We start from the raw sequence: 22,567 nt of genomic DNA, 5'->3' as shown, positions 1-22,567 counted from the left end.
TTCGCCGATTGTTCGTAGTAATCCAATTGCATCAATTTCGTAATATAAATACTAAAGCGTGCTTGGTACGATATTGCTTATAAACAAGTTGGCAACACTGATTAGACCTAACGACTGTTCGAATGTCCACATCTCCTGACTCTCCTTGCGTCTCGTTTCCAGTTTCTTTCAGTACTAAGCTTAGCTTTCATATCAAGGTCATGTTTAGCTTATATTTGCTTCGTAAATGGGGCTAATTCAGAGTTCCACTACAAACTAAGTATAGGGAGGTGATCAGAATGTAATTTCGTCGTCTTGCCATGCACATGTGATACGACAGGAAACAATCTCGCAGTTTAACGTGTAATTTCTTTTCACAATATTCACGCAAACATACCGGCACCCACAAACATACGTACAGTTGCATGTGTGGATAGGTCAGTATCCTGTAAGTGGATTGAGCTCAAGGACTTATCCTCATTCACAACTTCAGTAATCAATGAATATAGTAATGCAGTCAAATGGAGTTCTTTGCAGCATATTATGCTGTGACAAACAGTGCAAGTTTCATGCTACGTAATAAATAGACTTCGGATTTTTAGGCACTTAAAAACTAACTTTTAGTCACCTAAAATAGACCCTAACTTTATCAAAAACAGGCACTAAAAACGTAAATTTAGGCACCTAAAAATTCAATTTCAAACAGCATAAAAATACTATTTTATGCAGCTAAAATGTAATGTCTATCCAAACAAAGTGCATACGGTAACTATAAAAATGTACTCCTAACTAATTAGTGAGTATTAAGCATTATGGTATGCAGTGACACAAACAGTAAAAAAATATATATTGCGGTTAGAAACTTTAATTTTGTTAAAATACCGGTACGTAATTTGTAATGAATTCATCGGCTATATTGCTCTAAGGCTGCTAATACATAAGTGCTCATATTACAATTAAATTAATTCATTTACCAATTAATTTACAAGTGAGCCGTTCATAGCAAAAGTGGTGTAAGTCAAAATTTGGTAATGAGGTTTAAAGTAAAAATTCTGTAAAATGCAGTGCAAAATAGCAATTAATATGTCGTTCTTGCTATCCACTGACTACTAATAGTTTAAATAAATTGAATATTAATTGCTACTTTGCGCTGTATTTTACAGAATATTTACTTTCACCTTCATTACCTATTTTTGACTTACACCACTTCTGCTCTGAACGGCTCAATTAATACAGTATTCATAATGTTGACATAATGTTGTTACCATAACAGATATATTTTGTAGGACTAAAAATTAATCTTTAAGTAGATTCTTCACCCAATAGTGCATATTACTGTGGAATTTCGGCCACCAAGTCACTCAATTGAGTGCGCTCCTTGTATAATGGCAATTGACTTAATATATGTCACCATATATGTCGATCTTGGAGTCAGCTACAAAGGGAAAACACTAGAGGAGAGGGATTCGATCCGGTGCTGTGGATTAAACTTCGGCGTAGCTCAATGGTTAGAGCGCTTGGTACGTAGAACCAAGGACCCGGGTTTGATCGGCGCTGGAGTGAATTTTTCTCCTCTAATATCAATTGTTACCATAACAGATATATTCTGTAGGGCGAAAAATTAATCTTTACATAGTAATAATTTGTTTTTATGATTCTATTACTACAAAATGCAGCCAACTAAAGTCAATAAAATTCTATACAAATATTTTTTGTCTAATTTTTCAATACCGGTCTTATTACCCCAGCAATTTTATGACATTTAATATCTAACTGATACTCCATCAATTAAAATTGCATGTCGTTATTATGAGGAATGGGACATAAGTCGTAACTTTTTTGTGGGAATGCGGGAGCTGTTCGAAATTTTGAAATATCCAAATGAAAGGGCAGGGTATGTTTAGTACTAGGATAGAGTAGGAATTAAACGTTCATGAACGACATAGCATCATCCTCCTCGTGTTCATTATGATAGTTTGAATTGTATTACAGCACACATACCCATCCTGCAAACCCATCGCATTACAGCGATTTTGCACGGCGATCGACTCACAACTGCATTACGCGTAACATCGCTGTCTGTGCGACAACCACATCACACTGCCTCCTCCGTAGTGATGCGACCACATACTCGTACTATGGATATATGGCATTGCGGTCGACTCACAACTGAATTCAGATTGCTCTCTGTGCAATAACCATACGTCACACTGCCATCTAGTGATGCGACCGCATACTATGGATCCCATACGATACTATACCTCGAGATACCAGCACTTAAAGAAAAATAATTGCCATGACGTGTGCCCCAAACTTCGTAGGTGCAGATACGTAAATAAAATTTGGAGCTCCCTTGTTGTATAAGTTTCGCTTAAACACACTGCGCGTATGTAATAAACAAGAGCCCCTTTATATATGCTACTTGTGGACAGTCGTGTGTAACTGTTGCCTACATACAGGCGGACGACTCGCTCCAAATTTTAATTCGGTATCTGTCTGTACATAAAAATCCAAGCTCACAGTGTGATAGAAGAAAGTTTCAGTATGCAAATCTGATAACGTTGTAATAAGTTTCTTCTTCTCTTCCCCTCTCCCCGCTTCATTTTTTCCGCAAACCCCTGTGTATTTATATTAATGTTCACTTGTGCAGTTGGACGTAGTACCGTATGAACTCGACGAGTGCATTTTTATATAAGTACAGACGTGGACAAATTATTAACAAAATTGACGATTTTTATGACAAATCTGTTTACAAAATTTGACTTTTCAATTTAGACTACAGTTGACAATTTTGCACATTTTTATCATTACAATAGATAGAAATATGCAAAAATGTCAACTGTAGTTTAAATTGAAGAGTCAAATTTTTTGTAAAGATATATAATAAAAATCTTCATATTTTGCCAATAATTTGTAAATATGCAAAAATGTCAACTGCAGTTTAAATTGAAGAGTCAAATTTTGTAAAAATATGAAATAAATATCTTCAGTTTTGCTAATAATTTGGAAATATCCAAAATGTAAACTGTAGTCCAAATTGAAGAGTCAGATTTTGTAAAAATATATAATAAAAATCTTCAGTTTTGCTAATAATTTGTAAATATGCAAAAATATCAAATGTAGTCCAAATTGAAGAGTCAGATTTTGTAAAAATATATAATAAAAATCTTCAGTTTTGCTAATAATTTGTAAATATGCAAAAATATCAAATGTAGTCCAAATTGAAGAGTCAGATTTTGTAAAAATATATAATAAAAATCTTCAGTTTTGCTAATAATTTGTAAATATGCAAAAAATACAAATGTAGTCCAAATTGAAGAGTCAGATTTTGTAAAAATATATAATAAAAATCTTCATATTTTGCCAATAATTTGTAAATATGCAAAAATGTCAACTGCAGTTTAAATTGAAGAGTCAAATTTTGTAAAAATATATAATAAAAATCTTCAGTTTTGCTAATAATTTGTAAATATGCAAAAATATCAAATGTAGTCCAAATTGAAGAGTCAGATTTTGTAAAAATATATAATAAAAATCTTCAGTTTTTCTAATAATTTGTAAATATGCAAAAATATCAAATGTAGTCCAAATTGAAGAGTCAAATTTTGTAAAAGAATATACAATACAAATCTTCAATTTTGCTAATAATTTCGAAATACGCAAAAATGTCAACTGTAGTCTAAGTTGAAGAATCATATTTTGTAAAAATATGTAATAAAAATCTTCAATTTTGCTAATAATTTGTCCACGTCTGTACAGTTACACACAGTTCCAACATTTTGTGGAAGGAGAATAGAATAAAAATTGCTACCCTCTCTTTAAATCTTTCGATGATTGATGTTATGAATCTATTCCAGGTACTGAAGAAAATGACGAACTCGACAAGCACATGAAGGCATTTTCAGTAAGTAAAACCAGGGCGGGTAAAACAGTGATTTACCCGCCCTGGTAAAACAAACACGGCAACCTTTTTATAATTTTTACCTATATCGGGTGTTTGAAAAGGTATCTGTGAAATGTTAGGTGATGAAAGATAACATTATTTGGAGTAAAGGTTGCAAATAAACAAATCCATTAATTGGAATATTTTCATAAATAATTACAGTTAAAATATTCTAACATACAATGCCAATATTTATCGTGTATAATACCCTTTCTTTACCTATCCATACGTCATCAGTTCATGACTCTGGAGGGGGTTATGTTTTGTAAACAAACGCCTGCCTTTGATGACCGAATATAAAGAAAACAAGTTAGGTCACTAACCTTAAGAATACGATTACGACTGTTTCTTAGGGCTATCTAAAACATAAATTTTAAGCTACAGAAGCACATTTGGCAAACATCAGAAGTAATTCGTCTTGAACCGGACCTGTTGAAACTTGTCACAACAGCTGTTCGGCAACCCTGCCACACATGCGTCGCTATGGATGAAGATCTTTTATAGTAAATATATAATGATAAATATTACTGCTAGTACGAACGGATATTTTCTAACTGACAATAGCAAAGTATTTACTGATATTTTAATGTTTTTCTGATGTTATTGCAATCCCAATTAAGTGTATTAAAAATCCTATGTAATAAAAATCGTATAAATAGTAATTACTATTATACTATTATTATTGATTATAATCAGTCGCGAAGCTTGAGTTGCGAGGGTGCTAGGAACAATAGACTGTGACGGTACTATTTCGCATTGTCTGTAATGAGGCGATAATTATTAGCGATCCTAGTGGTTAGCAACTGTCTATGGATGCATATTCCTTACATATTAGGTTAAGCTTCGTGACTGCATATAGCCTATTAGACTGTGGTATCATTGTGTTTTAGATTACACTTCAAAGTATTGTATTTCTGAAACAATGTTATATTTTTAAAAAGTTATTTATATTTTCTGTTCCAAATAGCTACATCTTTCATCACCTTCCATTTCACAAAAAAACCTTTCGACTCACCTTGTACAGGGTGCGAATTAAGATTTCTTACGAGAGAGGGACAGAATCCTAGATAGAGAATACCATACATAAAATTATTATTATCCTCATTCGATACGGCTCAACACTTGGTCGCATTGAGTTGCTTGTCTTGCATCTTGATCGTAATAATACTTATATCCATAAGCAGGCTTAAGATAAGATGTGTAATTCCTGAATTATTGATTGTTGTCAGCTTTCCGGTGATGATAATACATCAATATTATTTTCTTTGCTTACTTTATACTGTACTTTATAAAGTATAAAGGTAAAGGTATCCCCGTAACATGCCATGAAGGCAATTGGGGGGCATGGTGGTAGAGCCCCATGCTTTCCATGACCTCGGCACTAGAATGAGGTGGTGTGGTCGGCACCACGCTCTGACCGCCTTTTACCCCCGGGAAAGACCCGGTACTCAATTTTATAGGAGGCTGAGTGAACCTCGGGGCCGCTCTGAAAGTTTGGCAACGAGAAAAAAATCCTGTCACCACCTGGGATCGAACCCCGGACCTTCCAGTCCGTAGCTAGCTGCTCTACCAACTGAGCTACCCGGCCGCCCACTTTATAAAGTATACTCATATTAAAACAATTACATTTTGTGAGGGGGGGATAGAAGTTATCCCTGGCAGGGATGTTAATATGAATTTATGAGAGGGGGGATAACTTTCCAACAGGGGGGAAATCTCCCCATCCCCTTCATTAATTCGCACCCTGACCTTGTACAGTATATGAGGAAAAGATTTAGCAGTGCGGAACTTCTCACTCATTATTATTATTATTATTATTATTATTATTATTATTATTATTATTATTATTAAGTTATCATCATCATCATTAATACAAAGTTAGCAATTAATTTAAATGAAGACATTAAGCATTATGTGAAACGTTCACTATTTACAAAGTCGTTCGAAATTTTTGGATATTTGGACCGTATTATTCTAGATTAGCGGTCATCAGCACAGTTCACCCTCGGGCTAGCGTCTCTTACCTGCGGATAAGACATTGCACTGGCGGGTATGTTTCCTCCCTCTCCCTTCTGCAAGACGGTGTATACTGCGATACACTTCTTACCCGTTACCCATTTCAGCGAGTGCTGACGACTGTTCTAGACGCACAAACATCCATAGTGTTGGAAATGCATATCGGTTTCATTATCAGGGAGGCGGACAGAAGGAAATCTATGTAGACCTCTTGAATTCGTTACCAATATCTGCTCTCCAGGACTGTAATCTCTCACGTAGATTGAAGAATAACTGTTGGTAATAAATCCAATACAAGAGACCCTCTCTCTTCATCTTCCTTGAAGATAAATCCGATACGTAGTTCCAAGCCGTTGCATATCTCTGCATTTATGATTCAGCGAAAGAAATAAATAAATAATTTCGTCTTACAAAAATTATCATTAATACTGTCTGTACAATTTTGCGCCTTCTATTGATTCAACAGCCATTAGGCCTACTTAACATACACATGTACACAGTCCTCCAAATATCACGATCCCCTCACACTACAAGTTCAGTGGAATTTTCTCAGGCTATATCGCCTCGCACAGTTACTGCGAAATCGGTCGCTGTTTCTACGGTAGCAACTTTAGTTTTCTTTTTTTTTTTAGTTGGTTATTTAGCGACGCTGTATCAACTACGATGTTATTTAGCATCGATGAGGTTGGTGATAGCGAGATGGTATTTGGCGAGATGAGGCCGAGGATTCGCCATAGATTACCTGTAATTCACCTTGCGGTTGGGGAAAACCTCGGAAAAAACCCAACCAAGTAATCAGCCCAAGCGGGGATCGAACCCGCGCCCAAGCGCAACTTAAGACCGGCAGGCAAGCGCCTTAACCGACTGAGTCACGCCGAAGAACTTTAGTTTCTAAAACCTATTTGGAGAGGGGAAATTTTTTTTTTCTTTTTATGTTTATTTAATTTAATTTAATTTATTTAAATTTAAATATACACAATAAAGAATATAATTACAAACAAACAAGAGAAATAGAAATAAAATAATACAATATATATAAAAAAGGAGATACAGTAGTGTCAGTTTATAATCAACTTAAAAATGTATAGGCCTACAAGTGCATGTTACTTGCATCACAAGAGATGTTCAAAATGTCCTCCTGCTTAAAAATATTTTCGACAGCTTCGAAAATTGTACCGGAACACTCGACTAATCTCTTCTTGCGAAACGTTATTACCGTAATATTCTTTATTGAACATGAATATGTAGGCCTACAACTTGTAGCCATTTTTTATTTGTTCTGGAAGCCTCGTTCAGGACAACGCAGAATGAAGATAATAATTATGGAATATTGGTAGAAAGACGATGCTAACGATCAGAGGAAACGAGAGAAATCGAGGAAACTCCCATCTTGCTCGCTTTGTCCGACACAAATTCCTTAATGAATTGGACGGGGGTCGAACTGGGGTCGTCACGGTGGATGATGAAGAGGCTAGCCACTCAGCCACGAATGAAATGTTAGAAATGACTTATTGGATAGTTTTTTTTTTCTAATTTTGCAGAACTTAAAACTACAAAAACTCGCAGCATTAAATGAACATTTAGCTTGTACTACACTATTAACGAACGAGTATTCCTGTTAGTGTTCTGAAACAATTAGAAAAAACACAATAGGTTGCACTACATTACGCACGAATAAGTAATTCCTTTAGTAAGTCACATCAGTCTGAGGTGAACTGCACGCATGCAACGCCCGACAAGCGTCGTTTAATTTTCGCGAATACGAAAGGCGCACTGTAGGAGGCAACATTTCTGTACGTCTCGCAACTTCATACACGGAGGACTGTCATTATCTTATATGTCTTAGTTTGCATTTGTGCTGGAATAATTCTTTTCTTTTATATCATTACAGTGCTCGATGGAGTGTTTGGGCAAACATAAGGAAGTGGTAAGTGTTTTATTTAAGACATTCTTATCGAAGCATGCACTTCGTGCCGAAAGTGAAACTATAAAACAAACTTCTGGAACGTTATTTTGTGGTAACATAAAATTTAACACGTGAAAGATATATAATATGTTTTCCAAAGTAAAAACATTCGCTCATTTTCGCGTTCAGTGTAACTTTGCACAGAGGGATGACTTCTTTAAAACTGTATGTGCGATGGACAGTGTGTGACAGAATTGTAATACCTGCTTTAATGTGTGTAGCTGGACAAGGAGGGATATGTAGCGTATGGGGAGTTCACGTCGCATTATCTTCAGATGTACCCAGACAAAACACTGCATGAGCTGACAGATCAAGCAATGAAGACGTGCATCTCTGCAGCCAACAGCAAAGCCAAGGGTATGTTACATTGAGAACCGAGTATTCTTATTATTATGAAAGTAAAACCCTAACAAAATATTTAAATCACATTTTATGCCAAAATTATCAATTATTTGTATCACGATATTAAAATTTTATTTTTTATAAAATAAGATTCAATATGCTTTACAGTCATCAAACAACAAGGCGTTGTTAGGGGCATTGTCAAATTGTAATAGTTGTATTAACAAATATAAAAATATTTACAGGGACAACCTAATGTACATTAAAATAATAGTATAAAAATCTTAAAGTATAGATAGATATATATACAATATAGAGGGTTATATAATTCTGTGGCCGGGAGGAAAAAGTTCTTAAGTAAAAATTTTATACTTTTCAGGAGAGCAGTAGAAAGATTGAAATTGGTGTCAATTATAGACTTTTTTAATTAAGAGAGGTGTTTCTTGGATATTATTTGTTTATATTTCTTCTAAAATAGATAAAGTTGCTTACTTAACAATTTTCTTGATTATTTCCAAAAATAGCCGCACTTAAGCCCTTTTAAGACTAGAAGCCAAACTGAGTAGAAGGGACTATTAAACATAAGAACTTTTTCATTCAAAATAAATGAGAAATATAAATTATTAGGAATGCAAAATGGATCTTAAACAATTATAGGACTGTTTACCCTGGCGCTTAAAGTTTTAAAAGGAAAGGACATCAATATGTGATAAAATACCTAAAATACAAGTTAGATCTTTTTAATAGGGAAGCATAGAAAGTAAACATGTGATGGTTTGTAAAGGATAAAGTATTAAATATTCTTAAGTCCTTTATTCTATGTTTTCTCGATTCAAAAAGTACTTAGGACATTTGGTAACGCTTTATAAATCCAGTCAGGAGTCTTATTTGACTTCAGCCATTTTACCAGATTATAGAGAATTGTTTCCGCTTTCAGAATATATAAAAATCTCATTTTCACAAAAAATTGACTTAAGACCTTCTTCCTCCTGGCCACAGAATTATATACAGGGTGAACCGTAAGTAATATCATTAATTTCAGGGGGTTATTCTTTGAGGTATTTCAAACAAAAGAAGTTTAATACAATTTTGCTTGTTTTTGCTTCATTTTCGAGATAAAAATTGATTTATATGAAACATTTCATAGCGTGTTTCGAGACAGCTGTTGATTTAATTCCCAATAGGCTATGCTCAGTCAATTTAAGAGAGCGGTGTATTGTGATAATAAATGATTGAAAGAATTTTAGTTTTGTCCTTTAAATGTTCAGAAATTTGATCTGGACAAATGTAAGATTTTAGTTTTGTCCTTTAAATGTTCAGAAATTTGATCTGGACAAATGTAAGAGTTTAGTTTTGTTCTTTAAATGTTCAGAAATTTGATCTGAACAAATGTAAAATTTTAAAATTCCTTTTGCAGAACGAAAAATTACATTTGTTCGGATCAAATTTCTGCACATTTAAAGGACAAAACTAAAATTCTTTCAATCATTTATTGCTCACTTAAGTTGACTGAGGATATTGGGAATTCAATCAATGCTTTTTCCAAACCACGCAATGAAATATTTCATATAAAACAGTTTTTATCTTGAAAAGGAAGCAAAAACGAGTGAAATTGTATTAAAGTTTTTATTTGAAATATCTCAAACAATAGCCTTCTGAAATTAATGACATTACTTACGGTATAGAGAGCGAGAGAGAATGAATACAATTAAAATACATTTATTACAAAATTAACACTTATATAATTAGACCTACATACCTACATAACTGTCAAAATATTCCTTGATAGCATAAAATGGATTAATAAGAAGCCGACTATGTAAGGTAAATACTAGGTGAATAAATTGTAGAGAAATCACAGCGGCAAATCGGTTCTCGGTCAAACCGCTCGCAGACACTAGTTACGCTAAGAGCGTGTTAGAACACCAACACTTTATCTATGTGCTTGGCCGACGTCAGAGCGATGAGTGTTGCTTCACTACAACTCACTACAAAAATATCAATCAGTTTACCTTAAATTCTCCGTCAATTTTATTTTAGTGAATTCATGTGTGAACTGAAGTATGTAATTATCTTCGTAGAACTCGGACCAGATGTGCTGGATGGCAGATCATGCAACAGAGCGACCGGGCTGACTGCTATGTGCATCAGATACATGGTGGAGACGGTGAGTTGTCACATGAGCTTCCTAGAGAGCAACAGAAATGTATTGGGATTGCACCAATACACAGTGATCCGAAACGCAAATCTAACACGACAAAATTAATAACTCTTCTCCTATCTAACATATTTACATGAAACTTTGTACCGTAGTTATAGGTAGTACATTTGTTTTGTATTCAAACTCTGATTACGTTTGTATAAGGGGAACTACCCCTTATAGGGAGGTGCATTTAGAAAAAATTAACAACTTTTCTCGTATGTAATATATTTTTATGAAACTTTGTACTGTAATTGCAGGTAGTATATTTGTCTTTTTATATTAACTCTGATTACGTTTATATAAGGGAAACTACCCCTTATAGGCGGGTACATTTAGAGAAAATTAATAACTTTTCTCGTATGTAATATATTTTTATGAAACTTTGTACTGTAATTGCAGGTAGTATATTTGTCTTTTTATATTAACTCTGATTACGTTTATATAAGGGAAACTACCCCTTATAGGCGGGTACATTTAGAGAAAATTAATAACTTTTTTCGTATGTAATATATTTTTACGAAACTTTGTACTGTAATTGCAGGTAGTATATTTGTCTTTTTATATTAACTCTGATTACGTTTATATAAGGGAAACTACCCCTAATAGGCGGGTACATTTAGAGAAAATTAATAACTTTTCTCCTATGTAACAGATTTTCATGAAACTTCGTACTGTACTTACAGGTACCGGTAGTATATTTGTTTTGTTTCCAAACTCTGATTACATTACCCCTTGTAAGTTTACATGTAAGAGATTTTCATGTAAGTTAACTTTGTGTCCACATCTGTGGAGTAACGGTCAGCGCATCTGGCCGCGAAACCAGGTGGCCCGGGTTCGAATCCCGGTTGGGGCAAGTTACCTGGTTGAGGTTTTTTCCGGGGTTTTCCCTCAACGCAATACGAGCAAATGCTGGGTAACTTTCGGTGCTGGACCCCGGTCTCATTTCACCGGCATTATCACCTTCATTTCATTCAGACGCTAAATAACCTAGATGTTGATACAGCGTCGTAAAATAACCCAATAAAAATTTAAAAAAATGTAACTTTGTGCAGTAGTTTCAGTTTCAGGTAGTAGCCTATATTTGTTTTGTATACAAACTCTGATTACATTTCTGTAAGGGAAACTACCACTTAAGTGGGGTGCATATACACAAAATTAGATTAATTTAGACAAAATTAGTAACTTTTCTCCTACCTAAACCGGACCCATTCAGCAATACATCTAACATAAACAAGACTGTGTGATAAAGGGAAATGACGGGTATTGATGTTATCCAAGCGCTTACAGGGTTGCAAATAAATTCATCTACACTCCAAATTCGCTAGGTTTGGCAAACGTTTCTCTGTTGATCGAACTGAGCTTGTTTCCAGAAATATTTCGGCATAAAAAATATTTCCCTATCTCATCTTCAAAATTTTGTACGTCTATATAAATTTAAAACATAAGACATAAAAATTAAGAGCAATTTATAGTCACCGAATAAATTATACTTTATGGGTAAAGTAATAAACGAAATGAAACGGGTGAATGGGTAAAATTTCTACACATTCATACGTAACATTTAATGAAGGTTCGGAATATGTAAATTTTAATATAGGGTGCCATTAAAAAATTATATTTTACTGTCACGCCCTGTATGCCTGATTAACTTTCTTCGAATACTGATATATTGTATTGTTTATCTCAAACAGCTTTTGTATAAACAAATTTCTGTTTTTATTTTTAAATTATTTATTTTATTTTATTTATTTATTCAATTTATTTATTCTATTTTATTTTATTTTATTTATTGAATGTATTTATTAATTTATTCATTCATTCATGTATTTATTTATAAAATTAAAATTTAAGAAGTTATTAGCACTATTCCATACTTACCGCTTACTCTGTATACTGGAATGTGAGTTGTTATCTCGAGAAATTTGTTTTTAAAACTATTTATTTTTTTTTATTTAAGGTATATTATTTTTTCAGGAAGTAGATGGTATAACTGTTGTTCTAAAGTTTGACGTAGTAATAATATTAATAATAGTAAAAACAATAATAATTCAAATAATAATTTTGTTCATTAACAGTATTATAAGTTATTAAACTAATATAGACGATGAATAATACCAAACCATACCAATATCAAATAAAAAGGTATTGCTGAAATTAGAAGTGTTTTGTTACTAAATAAGTAGAATAGAACGACAGTAGACTTAGAAACTTACTGTATTATGTCATCATGTCATTTGGAAGTTAATATATTTCACTTTTCTCTTGTTGCAGCACTGTCCAGAGGCTGAGAAGACGAACAGTAAGTAGTTAAAAGAAATTCTCTATCAATCCATATGCCATTATAAAGGGTTTCTCACGTACGACGCAACTCGAGGTCTCCATCGTTGCTCGGAAAGCATTAGCGTGGCAGGAAGGCAGCACTCACCGATTATGCAGATAGGAGCGGCCTTAGAAAGAAGTCCGAGAAAATGGTTGCCTCGTTTAGCATTTCAGTGATTGTGATTTCAACAATTTCGGCAGCCAAAATTCGTCAAGTGTTTAATAACGTGTTCAAAAGGTACCAAGTTTCTCTATCAGCAAAGGGACGACATTTTGAGCACCTTCTGTAAATAAAGGCAAGCTTAATCTAGTCGCATTACTTCTTAGTTTACGCACAACTCGGGGAAGACAAGCCGGGCCGTGGCGCGGAACTGTGCTAGACGTATGCGGTAGACGTGCCGTGAGAGATATGGACAGGCGATTGCGTCGTAAGTGATAAACCCTGTACTATGGTTGCTAACCGTCCCGTATTGTATACTACTTCCTGCATTCAAGGGATTGAAAAACTGCCCTGTATGAACATGGTGACCAATTCCATACTTCAGATTTGTTTCCGTAAACGTCGTATTAAAATATTTAAAATGTAGCTTTAAGCTACAAAATAATGGATGTACGCCTGGAAACAGGTGATGTTTAGTACTGGGCCGTTCGGAAAGTGATATGGACAATTAACAGCCCGCTAACCGCTTGAATTAAGCCGAGTAGACATTACTATGAATAACTTTATTTGTAAGTCTTAACCGAAGTCGATACACTGCAAAATGCCTCACCAGGATTTGGGTGGTAATTTTAACCGATAAATATATACTAACCGAGATCGATGCACTACAAAATGCCTAACCAGAATTTGGATGGTAATTTTAACGGCAATTATAATTATACTAACCGAGGTCGATGCACTACAAAATGTTTACCCAGGGCTTAGGTGGTAATTTTAACCGGTAATTATATACTAACCGAGGTGGATGCATTGCAAAACACTTAACCAGGGTTTAGGTGGTAATTTTAACTTGTATTTATATACTAACCAAGGTCGATGCACTGCAAAATGCTTAACTATGGCTTAGGTGGTAATTTTAATCGGTAATTATATACTAACAGAGATCGATGCACTGTAAAATGCTTAACCAGGGCTTAGATGATAATTTTAACCGGTAATTATATACTAACCGAGGTCGATACACTTGGCCACTAGATTTCATATAATTATCTATGCACGAAAGTTAATATTTTAAAGTAACCTTCCCTGTTTTACTTTGTTTTATGTGTAACTTCTGCACAAATTACATTTACAACGCTCAACTGCGAACTAATGTTCTTCTTCTTACTTCATTTATTCTCCTGAGTCCTGAGACATGTTTTGTTTTTTGTTTTGTTTTTAAGTTCAATATAATTCTGCACTTAAGAAAAGTCATTCAAATGAGGAAAAATGCTGAACAAATTCTACAGGTTACAGTTAGACCACAAATGCAAGTATATTATACGACATTTCGGGTCTATATATATATACATCTTACATCGTATTTTTTTACCCTTAAAATATAACTGTGTACTTACTTTGAAAGCATGTCCTACGGTGACTTGGCGTTAAGTTGCTGGTTGCCATATTACAAATAGTTGAAACATGCATTGCAATGATGATTGAATCGATCTCCTTGTGCTTCAAGTAAGTTCAACAGATGTACATATGTCAGGAGCTTGACAAGCACAGAAAAGTAGTGATCGATAACGATTCCATCTAGTCGCAAATTTGAAACTAAATGCATGTATGAAGTATAGTATGCTATACTCCAGAACCCAGGAGGTTATAGACGTCGTATTCAGTGATGAGTCAGAATTTTAACGTCTTTGTTAAATCATATTCCAGGAAATCAATATACTTACATAATCAAACTTTCACAGTAAGCTAAAGCAATTGTAAATAACTTTATAAATTTCTGTCTAAAACAAACGAGAAGAGTAATGAGGGATAATAAATGAACAAGTCTGCACTTAACCGAAACAGACCGATGACTGCACTGCGAATTAGTTTCTACTTTTCTACGTAATATTCTAGACGATTTATACACTTCTCCCATCGTCGCACAAGCTTGAAAATTCCCTCTCTGGCCGTCATGCTCCAACAGTCTTGGACAGCATCCTATACAGTTGCATCATCCAGAAATTTTCTCCCTTGAAAATGTTTCTTCAGTAGCCCAAACAAATTAAATTCGGATGGAGCTCAATCCGGACTGTAAGGAGGATGTCCCATGATATGCCAGTAAAAGGAATGTGAAAATACGTATGTTTGCTGGGTTGCGCTGTCGGAAAGCGTTGAATCATGAGCAGTGTGTGTGTGTGTGTGTGTGTGCACACACGAAAAAAAATAATTCGATCAACTTTCGTATTTTGAACTAAGTTGTCACGAAAAGTGACATAAAGTACTGTCATATTCATAGCACATATTTATTTTCTCATTGTGTTTTACATTAACTTTCACTCTTCCTTGCAGGTACCGATTGTGGAGAAGTTCGCGTGAAGTTGGAAGATTGGAACAAGAGGACAAATCTGAAATACCTGTAACTGGTGAAGATGTTATAATCCTACAGTAATCATGTCAGATAAGCTTGATAAATAATTTGCAAACAATAATAAATATAAACATTGTAGTAACGAACATCTTATGGGAGATAAATCGATACATTTCGCTGTTCCATTTCTGATTTTGTGTACATCTGATTTTCTTCGCACTGATATATTTTACAATTCTGTCAAATACTTTAGCATCAGTTTAAACTCGTCCAGGATTTCCTGCACCCTATGGTTTACTATTTTTTACTCTCATATTATTTATATATGTTTCTTACTTCGACTGTCGAAGGTCTTATAAAACAATTACGTATTATCTATAATCTCATGCATATTTAGGTAAAATAAAATAATACATTAATTTACCAATAATTTTCACGGCGCTGGCATTCAGATAATCATAAAGCGATTAAAAATTTAGGGTTTTCAAATCTGTTGCTGGCACTTGTTAAATTGTTACAATTTGTAGTTCAGTATATAACATATTATTTACTGTAAAGCTAAGTAAGTTTACCTCAGGAGATATAGGAATTCAAAAATTATTTTACAAATATTAGCTTACTTAAGTATAGTCTAGATCTTCAATGTGCCAAAGTATAGAAATAGCTAGCGAATTTAGCCTATTACTTAATTTTTTTCAGGCACTGTATAGTCTCTTTCCAAATTATTTATAGAACGTAGGATGCTGTTTGAAAATTTCGAAATAGAGCAGAGAGCAAAAACTTCGTGTACTTTACTCCACACATATCAGATATGATTCTTCTTTATGGTTTAAATTTTCTATAAAGCACGATCATCCTTGCACATAGACCTACTGATAGCCATATTGGTAGCTAAGTTTGCAGAGCGCTGGGTTATGTCAACCGTGGACCCGTGTTCAAATCTCGGCAAGTGTATTTGTGGTGGACAAAGCCAAGGTTTTAACGATTTTTCCCATAATATTTCACCAACACTGTCCAAAATTCCTGTAAGTAAATAACTTCAGTAATGCACTGTTTGAATTTGATAAACATTGAACGCTCTGCGTAAGATTTCTTTACATTCACAGTAATAAAATTGTAACTACCAAAGATTAAAATTATTTCAATTTGGAATGCTGACATCTAGCAAATGTTAATTGATACTTCCGAAAGATGTACGTTACCTCGGTGATATTTTAGACGAACTTTCACACATAATTCACAAACACAATTATTATTTCTCTTGTACCCAAATTGAATTAATGAATAAACTTATTCTGTACTTCAAACAGTTGATTTCGCTGCTAAGCTTAGTCCACCCGTATGCCTTGGAATGTCAAGTGTGAGGCCTGACCTTGGTGTACCAATCCTCTTCTCGTCTTGGTCACTATGGAATTTCCGTACAAACATTACAGCAATATCTGCCTCTACACGTTTCGTCATTACTGGACAAACAGAAGCTCCTTCCCCCCTCCAACACTGGACGAGCTTCATTCAGAATGTAAAGTTCAAAATAGACATGACATTAACATGAAAGCTAAAGCGTTAAATGCTACCATGATTGTTTTGTATACTGTATATAGTAAGAAGAATCGTAATCAATTTACAAGCATGTTACCTCCAAACTTTTAAGAAAAAAGAAATAATTCACTCAATCACAAGACAGCGAAGAATCAGTGATTCATTAGAAGATAAACACGATCAAATTTTTCCTTGGTTACTTAACGATGCTGTATCAACTATTGGGTTATTTAGCGTCGATGTTGTCGGCGATAGCGAGATGAGGCCGAGGATTAGCCATAGATTACCTGACATGCGCTTTATGGTTGGGGAAAACCTCTGAAGAAACCCAACCATTTAATCAGCCCAAGCGGGAATCGAACCCACGCCCGACTGTAACCCCTGATCAGCAGATCAAAACAATCCTGTTCTTCATCCTTTATTGTGTTAATAAATTTGATTGATTTTATTTATTTATTTATTTAGTTATTTATTTATTTATTTATTTATTTATCTATTTATATATCTATCTATGTATCTATCTATCTATCTATCTATCTATCTATCTATCTATCTATCTATCTATCTATCTATCTATCTATCTATCTATCTATCTATCTATCTATCTCTCTATCTGTCTATCTGTCTATCTGTCTGCCTGTCTGTCTATCTATCTATCTATCTATCTATCTATCTATCTATCTATCTATCTACCTATCTATCTATCTATCTATCTATCTATCTATCTATCTCTCTATCTGTCTATCTGTCTATCTGTCTGCCTGTCTGTCTATCTATCTATCTATCTATCTATCTATTTATCTATCTATCTATCTATCTATCTATCTATCTATCTATCTATCTATCTATCTATCTATCTATCTCTCTATCTGTCTATCTGTCTATCTGTCTGCCTGTCTGTCTATCTATCTATCTATCTATCTATCTATCTATCTATCTATCTATCTATCTATCTATCTATCTATCTATCTATCTATCTATCTATCTATCTATCTATCTATCTATCTGTCTATCTGTCTGTCTGTCTATTGATTTCTCGAGGTCTGGATTCGGGATGGATCTTTGCACTTACACCGTTTAGGCTCATTGTATGCCTATATGAGTTGATTGTTCTCAGTTCGACGAATGACCCGTGCGGCATTCGTGAATTCGATGCTGACAGGCGGGCCATCCTTTCTGGACCCTGCGGGTAATATCACATCATCTACTGAAGAGCCCGAACCCAGAGCTCGGAGCCCCAATCCCTCAGAATCTGGATCACCATCGAAAACCCGTACTACACCTAGAACATCACTCCAGCCTATTTTGACTATTACAGATGATAGATGAAGTGAGGGGGAAGTGGAGAGTGTTGGTGAAATGAAAGAGAGAAACTGAGTACCTCGAGAAAACCCTCTAGCTTCTGTTTTATCCACCACAAATTCCACCCATATCTGAACGGAAATCGAATTCGGGTCCATTGGATAGAAGGGCAGCACGCTAGCACAGTAGCCTCAGACGCTGCGCTTATAAACTTGCTTGTTACCTTCAGAAGAAGAGTCTTTGTACAGTACGTTTCATAACATGTGCAATACACTTCAAGGACGGACTCGTAACTTCAAAATAATGAAAATTATTTCAGTAGAAATTATGCCCGTAGTCGTATTGATTCTCATTAACAGCTGATTTCGTATTTTAGGGACAATACGTTTACCTTTTAAAAATAATTCTCAAAATCAACTAATTGCATCTCGATACAAATCTAAAACACCTCATTTTTTCCACTAGAAGCCTGTTTAATTTTACACTGTAGATATGTTATCGTTATAAACATGTCATGTCCCATGCGATCTTTACAGATGGAATTTTATTCATGAGGTAGACTATGTTGTACCCAACATTTAAATAAGCTCATCAATGGTTGAAGGAGATCCCCACGCTATTTTTAATCAAATATCAATAATTCAGTTTTTAATCCGTTATTTAATGACACTGTATCAACTATGTTATGTAGCGTCTTTTTCATTTTGACGAAGCGAGACCGAGAATTAGCACTGATATCACCTGACATGCGCATTACAACTGAGGAAAACTTCAGAATAACCCAATCAGGTATTAAACCCAGAAAAAATCGAACCCAGGTCCGAGTGTAGCCTCTAAATACGAACTACGCTCGCTAACAACTACACCACGCCTTGGCCACATTCCAATAATAATAATGTTTCACGTGTAACGTCTATATTCTACATGTACTAATAGAAGAAACAAAAGGTGGCATGCAACATCGGTTGCGTCATATCCGTTAGAGTCAATAATGTGAACCAATCCAATCGTATAGACAAGAGATGCCTGTATATTTTCATAAATCATTTGGAAGAGTTTATTATATAGAGAAGTATGTAGTACAGTTTTACCATCTTTATGGCCAAAATTTCAAGCTTATTAAGTTATAATTTATTTTAATGAGATGCGCGCAAGTTTCTTTCTGCAATAGCTGTAGCACTGTATCTAGTTTATTTATACTTAAGAGTGCTGAATACATTACAAGGAAACGTCAGATAAACGCTTTGAAGTTCCGGCATTTGTGGACACAAAATAAATATTCTCTTTGGAAAACGCCCGTTGAGTTTGCTATGCACGCCTCTAAGTACAGTATTTTATGTTTCGATCACCCAGCTCTTTCTGCGACCTCAGATAAGAAGTTCAACACCCTCTGTTTTTAATGTACTTTTACTAGATCTGAAACGATTAATTACCTGCAACATTTTATATTTAGGACTATACTACGTCAATAACCAAAAATTGATCTTAATAAACTCAGGACATAGTCTACACAACATTCTTCGTGAGTTTATTAAGATATATAAATACTTTTTATGTTTTTTTTTTTTCATTTAATAATGTGCATACATAATTCCAATGTAACTTAGGCTATATGCTGCATAATATAGACGTGAGGATGTATATAGGTAAATAGATATGGTATTGGTTTGGTAGACATTTTTAGATCACCTGCTAATAAAAGAAGTTCGATTATGGAGAAAGAATGAAAAGACAATGACATACTTAGACAATGTATCAGCACAGTCACGAAGCTTGAGTTGTGAGGGTGCTAGGAACAATAGACTGTGCCGGTACTATTTCGCATTGTCTGTAATGAGGCGATAGTAGCGATCCTAGTGGTTAGCAACATCTATGGATGCATATTTACTACATATTGAGCTTCGTGACTATATACTAGACTGTGGTATTAGGTTACAGGAAAGAGAAGTAAATGAACATGAAGATAATATCCTGTATTAACCGATAAAAAAATTGAATCAAAAAAAGATTTGCAGAGATGCGGGGGAAAAGGTTAGCCTCATTCATTCAGAGTTTCCTGCCCAAGGGCAGATCTTTCACTGCAAATACAGCATTATTCAATTATTTCTATTTTCAGCCTTACTCTTAGTCTCCGCATATGATTCATTTACTGTATATCGTAATGTCCAATTCTCAATCTTCTTTTCTTCTCTCGGTTGGGTTGCGCCATAATGTGTCCCTTCCCCAGTATCTCCTTCCCTGACATATTTTCTGTTTGCAGTTTTTCTTGGGAAAGATAAATGCGGTAGCTTCCCGTTGTTTTCCGCACACCACTCTCTCTTTCACATCTTTAAAGATCCCAGGGCCCGCAGCGTGGAGGTGAGGAGAGTGGATATGACTATAGGCCCTCCGAACTTCATTGAAATTTACGACAAGGGTTAAATATTAGTTATATCAGGTTTCTTGACCCGCGCAAAGACCAGGAAATCCCAATTAGTCTTTGCCCCTCAAGGTTAGCCTATTAACCAAAATTCTATAAAGAAAAAATAATAAATAAGCAGAAAGTAAACATCTCAAACATATTGCATTCAAAATAATGTGCGGAGAGTGTTCAATCCGAAATGTCATAACTAACTACACGAAAGGTTTTTTTTTTAATTTATCAATAAATTAATGGGAAAGTTTAATTAAGAATATCTAAGTAGAGAAAATAATTATAAGAAATTCGTGACTGGAATAATAATCTTAAAATACGAATACAATCATTATTATACTTACTTACTGCCTTCTAAGCAACCCGGAGGTTCATTGCCGCCCTCACATAAGCCCGCCAATGGTCCCTATAATGTGCAAGATTAATCCACTCTCTACCATCATATCCCACCTCCCTCAAATCCATTTTAATATTATCTTCCCATCTACGTCTCGGCCTCCCCAAAGGTCTTTTTCCCTCCGGTCTCCCAACTAACACTCTGTATGCATTTCTGGATTCGCCCATACGTGCTACATGCCCTGCCCATCTCAGACGTCTGGATTTAATGCTCCTAATTATGTCAGGTGAAGAATACAATGCGTGCAGTTCTGCGTTGTGTAACTTTCTCCATTCTCCTGTTACTTCATCCCTCTCAGCCCCAAATATTTTCCTAAGAACATTATTCTCAAACACCCTTAATCTCTGTTCCTCTCTCAAAGTGAGAGTCCAAGCCTCACAACCATACAGTACAACCGGCAATATAACTGTTTTATAAATTCTAACTTTCAGATTTTTTTGACAGCAGACTAGATGACAAAAGTTTCTCACCCGAATAATAACACGCATTTCCCATATTTATTCTACGTTTAATTTCCTCCCGAGTGTCATTTATATTTGTTACTGTTGCTCCAAGATATTTCAATTTTTCCACCTCTTCGAGGGATAAATTATTATTACTATTACTATTATTATTATTATTATTATTATTATTATTATTATTATTATTATTATTATTGTTTAGTCAACTGTCCCAAGGCAGGTTTGAACCTCACAAGTGATACCAACAAGGCACCACTTATGAGGCAACTAAGCCAAGAGATAATTGGGTAGGATGGTCAGTTCCTTTTCCCCTCTATTGCATACATCACCGACTAGCTACATACACTAATCAGACTTCAGATGCATACAAACAATAAAATTGTTCTTCTTCTGACACACATCGTCAAGTGAGATGTACTGCCTAATAATAGATATACATATCAACCAGAATCTATTTTATCTTAAATAAGAGTCGGAGAAATCAGGATAAACGAACTGTTAACAAACTACAGAAAGAAAATAAAGATTCTGTACATGTTACAGTAGGCTACTCATGCTCAAGGATGGAACAAACATTTAATCCAAATTGCAGCAACTAAAATAATAATAATAATAATAATAATAATAATAATAATAATAATAATTATAATAAATCCTATTAATATTAAACCAGAAAGTCACATGAAATTTGAAAAAATTCAGTGACGTAAAGAAACTATTCACGTAAAAACCTAAGTAAGGGAAAGAAAAGTAAAATAGAACTACTGTACTAATAATTGAAGGGCTCAGAGTCATAGTAGGCCAAGCGCCATTTAATAAACACGGAGAAAGCAAGGGTTAAAGTTAAGCGAATACCATAGTTTTAATGTGTATACTTTATTTTACTTGCTATATGTTTCCATTGAATTATGATAATAACTTCATTTTAGCCCTTGTTTTCTACGGTTTTAGTAAATGGCGCTTGGCCTACTATAGTTCTGAACTCTTCAATTATATTAGAATGACGAGTGAGTCTCAAAGATTTCTGGAAGATTCGACGACGCGGAAAAATCTTTTCTAGCAGCAGGAATCGAATAGCGTCCACTAACGTCCAGACACGTTTACTTCAACTGGGATTGCCCTGCGATTCGTTAGCGGTGGTTAAAACTGACTCCATCCACAGATTTCCAGCGTTTTC

General features: G+C 34.7%; 1 protein-coding gene across 2 annotated transcripts in view; it reads left to right on the top strand.

Annotated features, from left to right (window-relative positions):
• The window catches only part of LOC138691770 (uncharacterized), a 34,793-nt gene that overhangs the window by 4,952 nt on the left and 7,274 nt on the right, over positions 1-22,567 (top strand). The window contains exons 4-9 of one of the 2 annotated variants that reach the window (XM_069814146.1): positions 3,837-3,883; positions 7,830-7,865; positions 8,126-8,261; positions 10,328-10,413; positions 12,721-12,748; positions 15,260-15,333. In XM_069814146.1, coding sequence (XP_069670247.1) covers positions 3,837-3,883; positions 7,830-7,865; positions 8,126-8,261; positions 10,328-10,413; positions 12,721-12,748; positions 15,260-15,330 — 404 coding nt within the window. In that variant the 3' untranslated portion in view covers positions 15,331-15,333. Of the gene's footprint in view, positions 1-3,836; positions 3,884-7,829; positions 7,866-8,125; positions 8,262-10,327; positions 10,414-12,720; positions 12,749-15,259; positions 16,586-22,567 lie in introns of those variants that run through there. The other variant, XM_069814136.1, reaches the window with a different exon arrangement.

This window comes from Periplaneta americana, chromosome 2 (assembly GCF_040183065.1).
Source record: "Periplaneta americana isolate PAMFEO1 chromosome 2, P.americana_PAMFEO1_priV1, whole genome shotgun sequence".
Classification (NCBI taxonomy): Eukaryota; Metazoa; Arthropoda; class Insecta; order Blattodea; family Blattidae; genus Periplaneta; species Periplaneta americana.
This window is presented reverse-complemented; position numbering and strand designations above follow the sequence as displayed.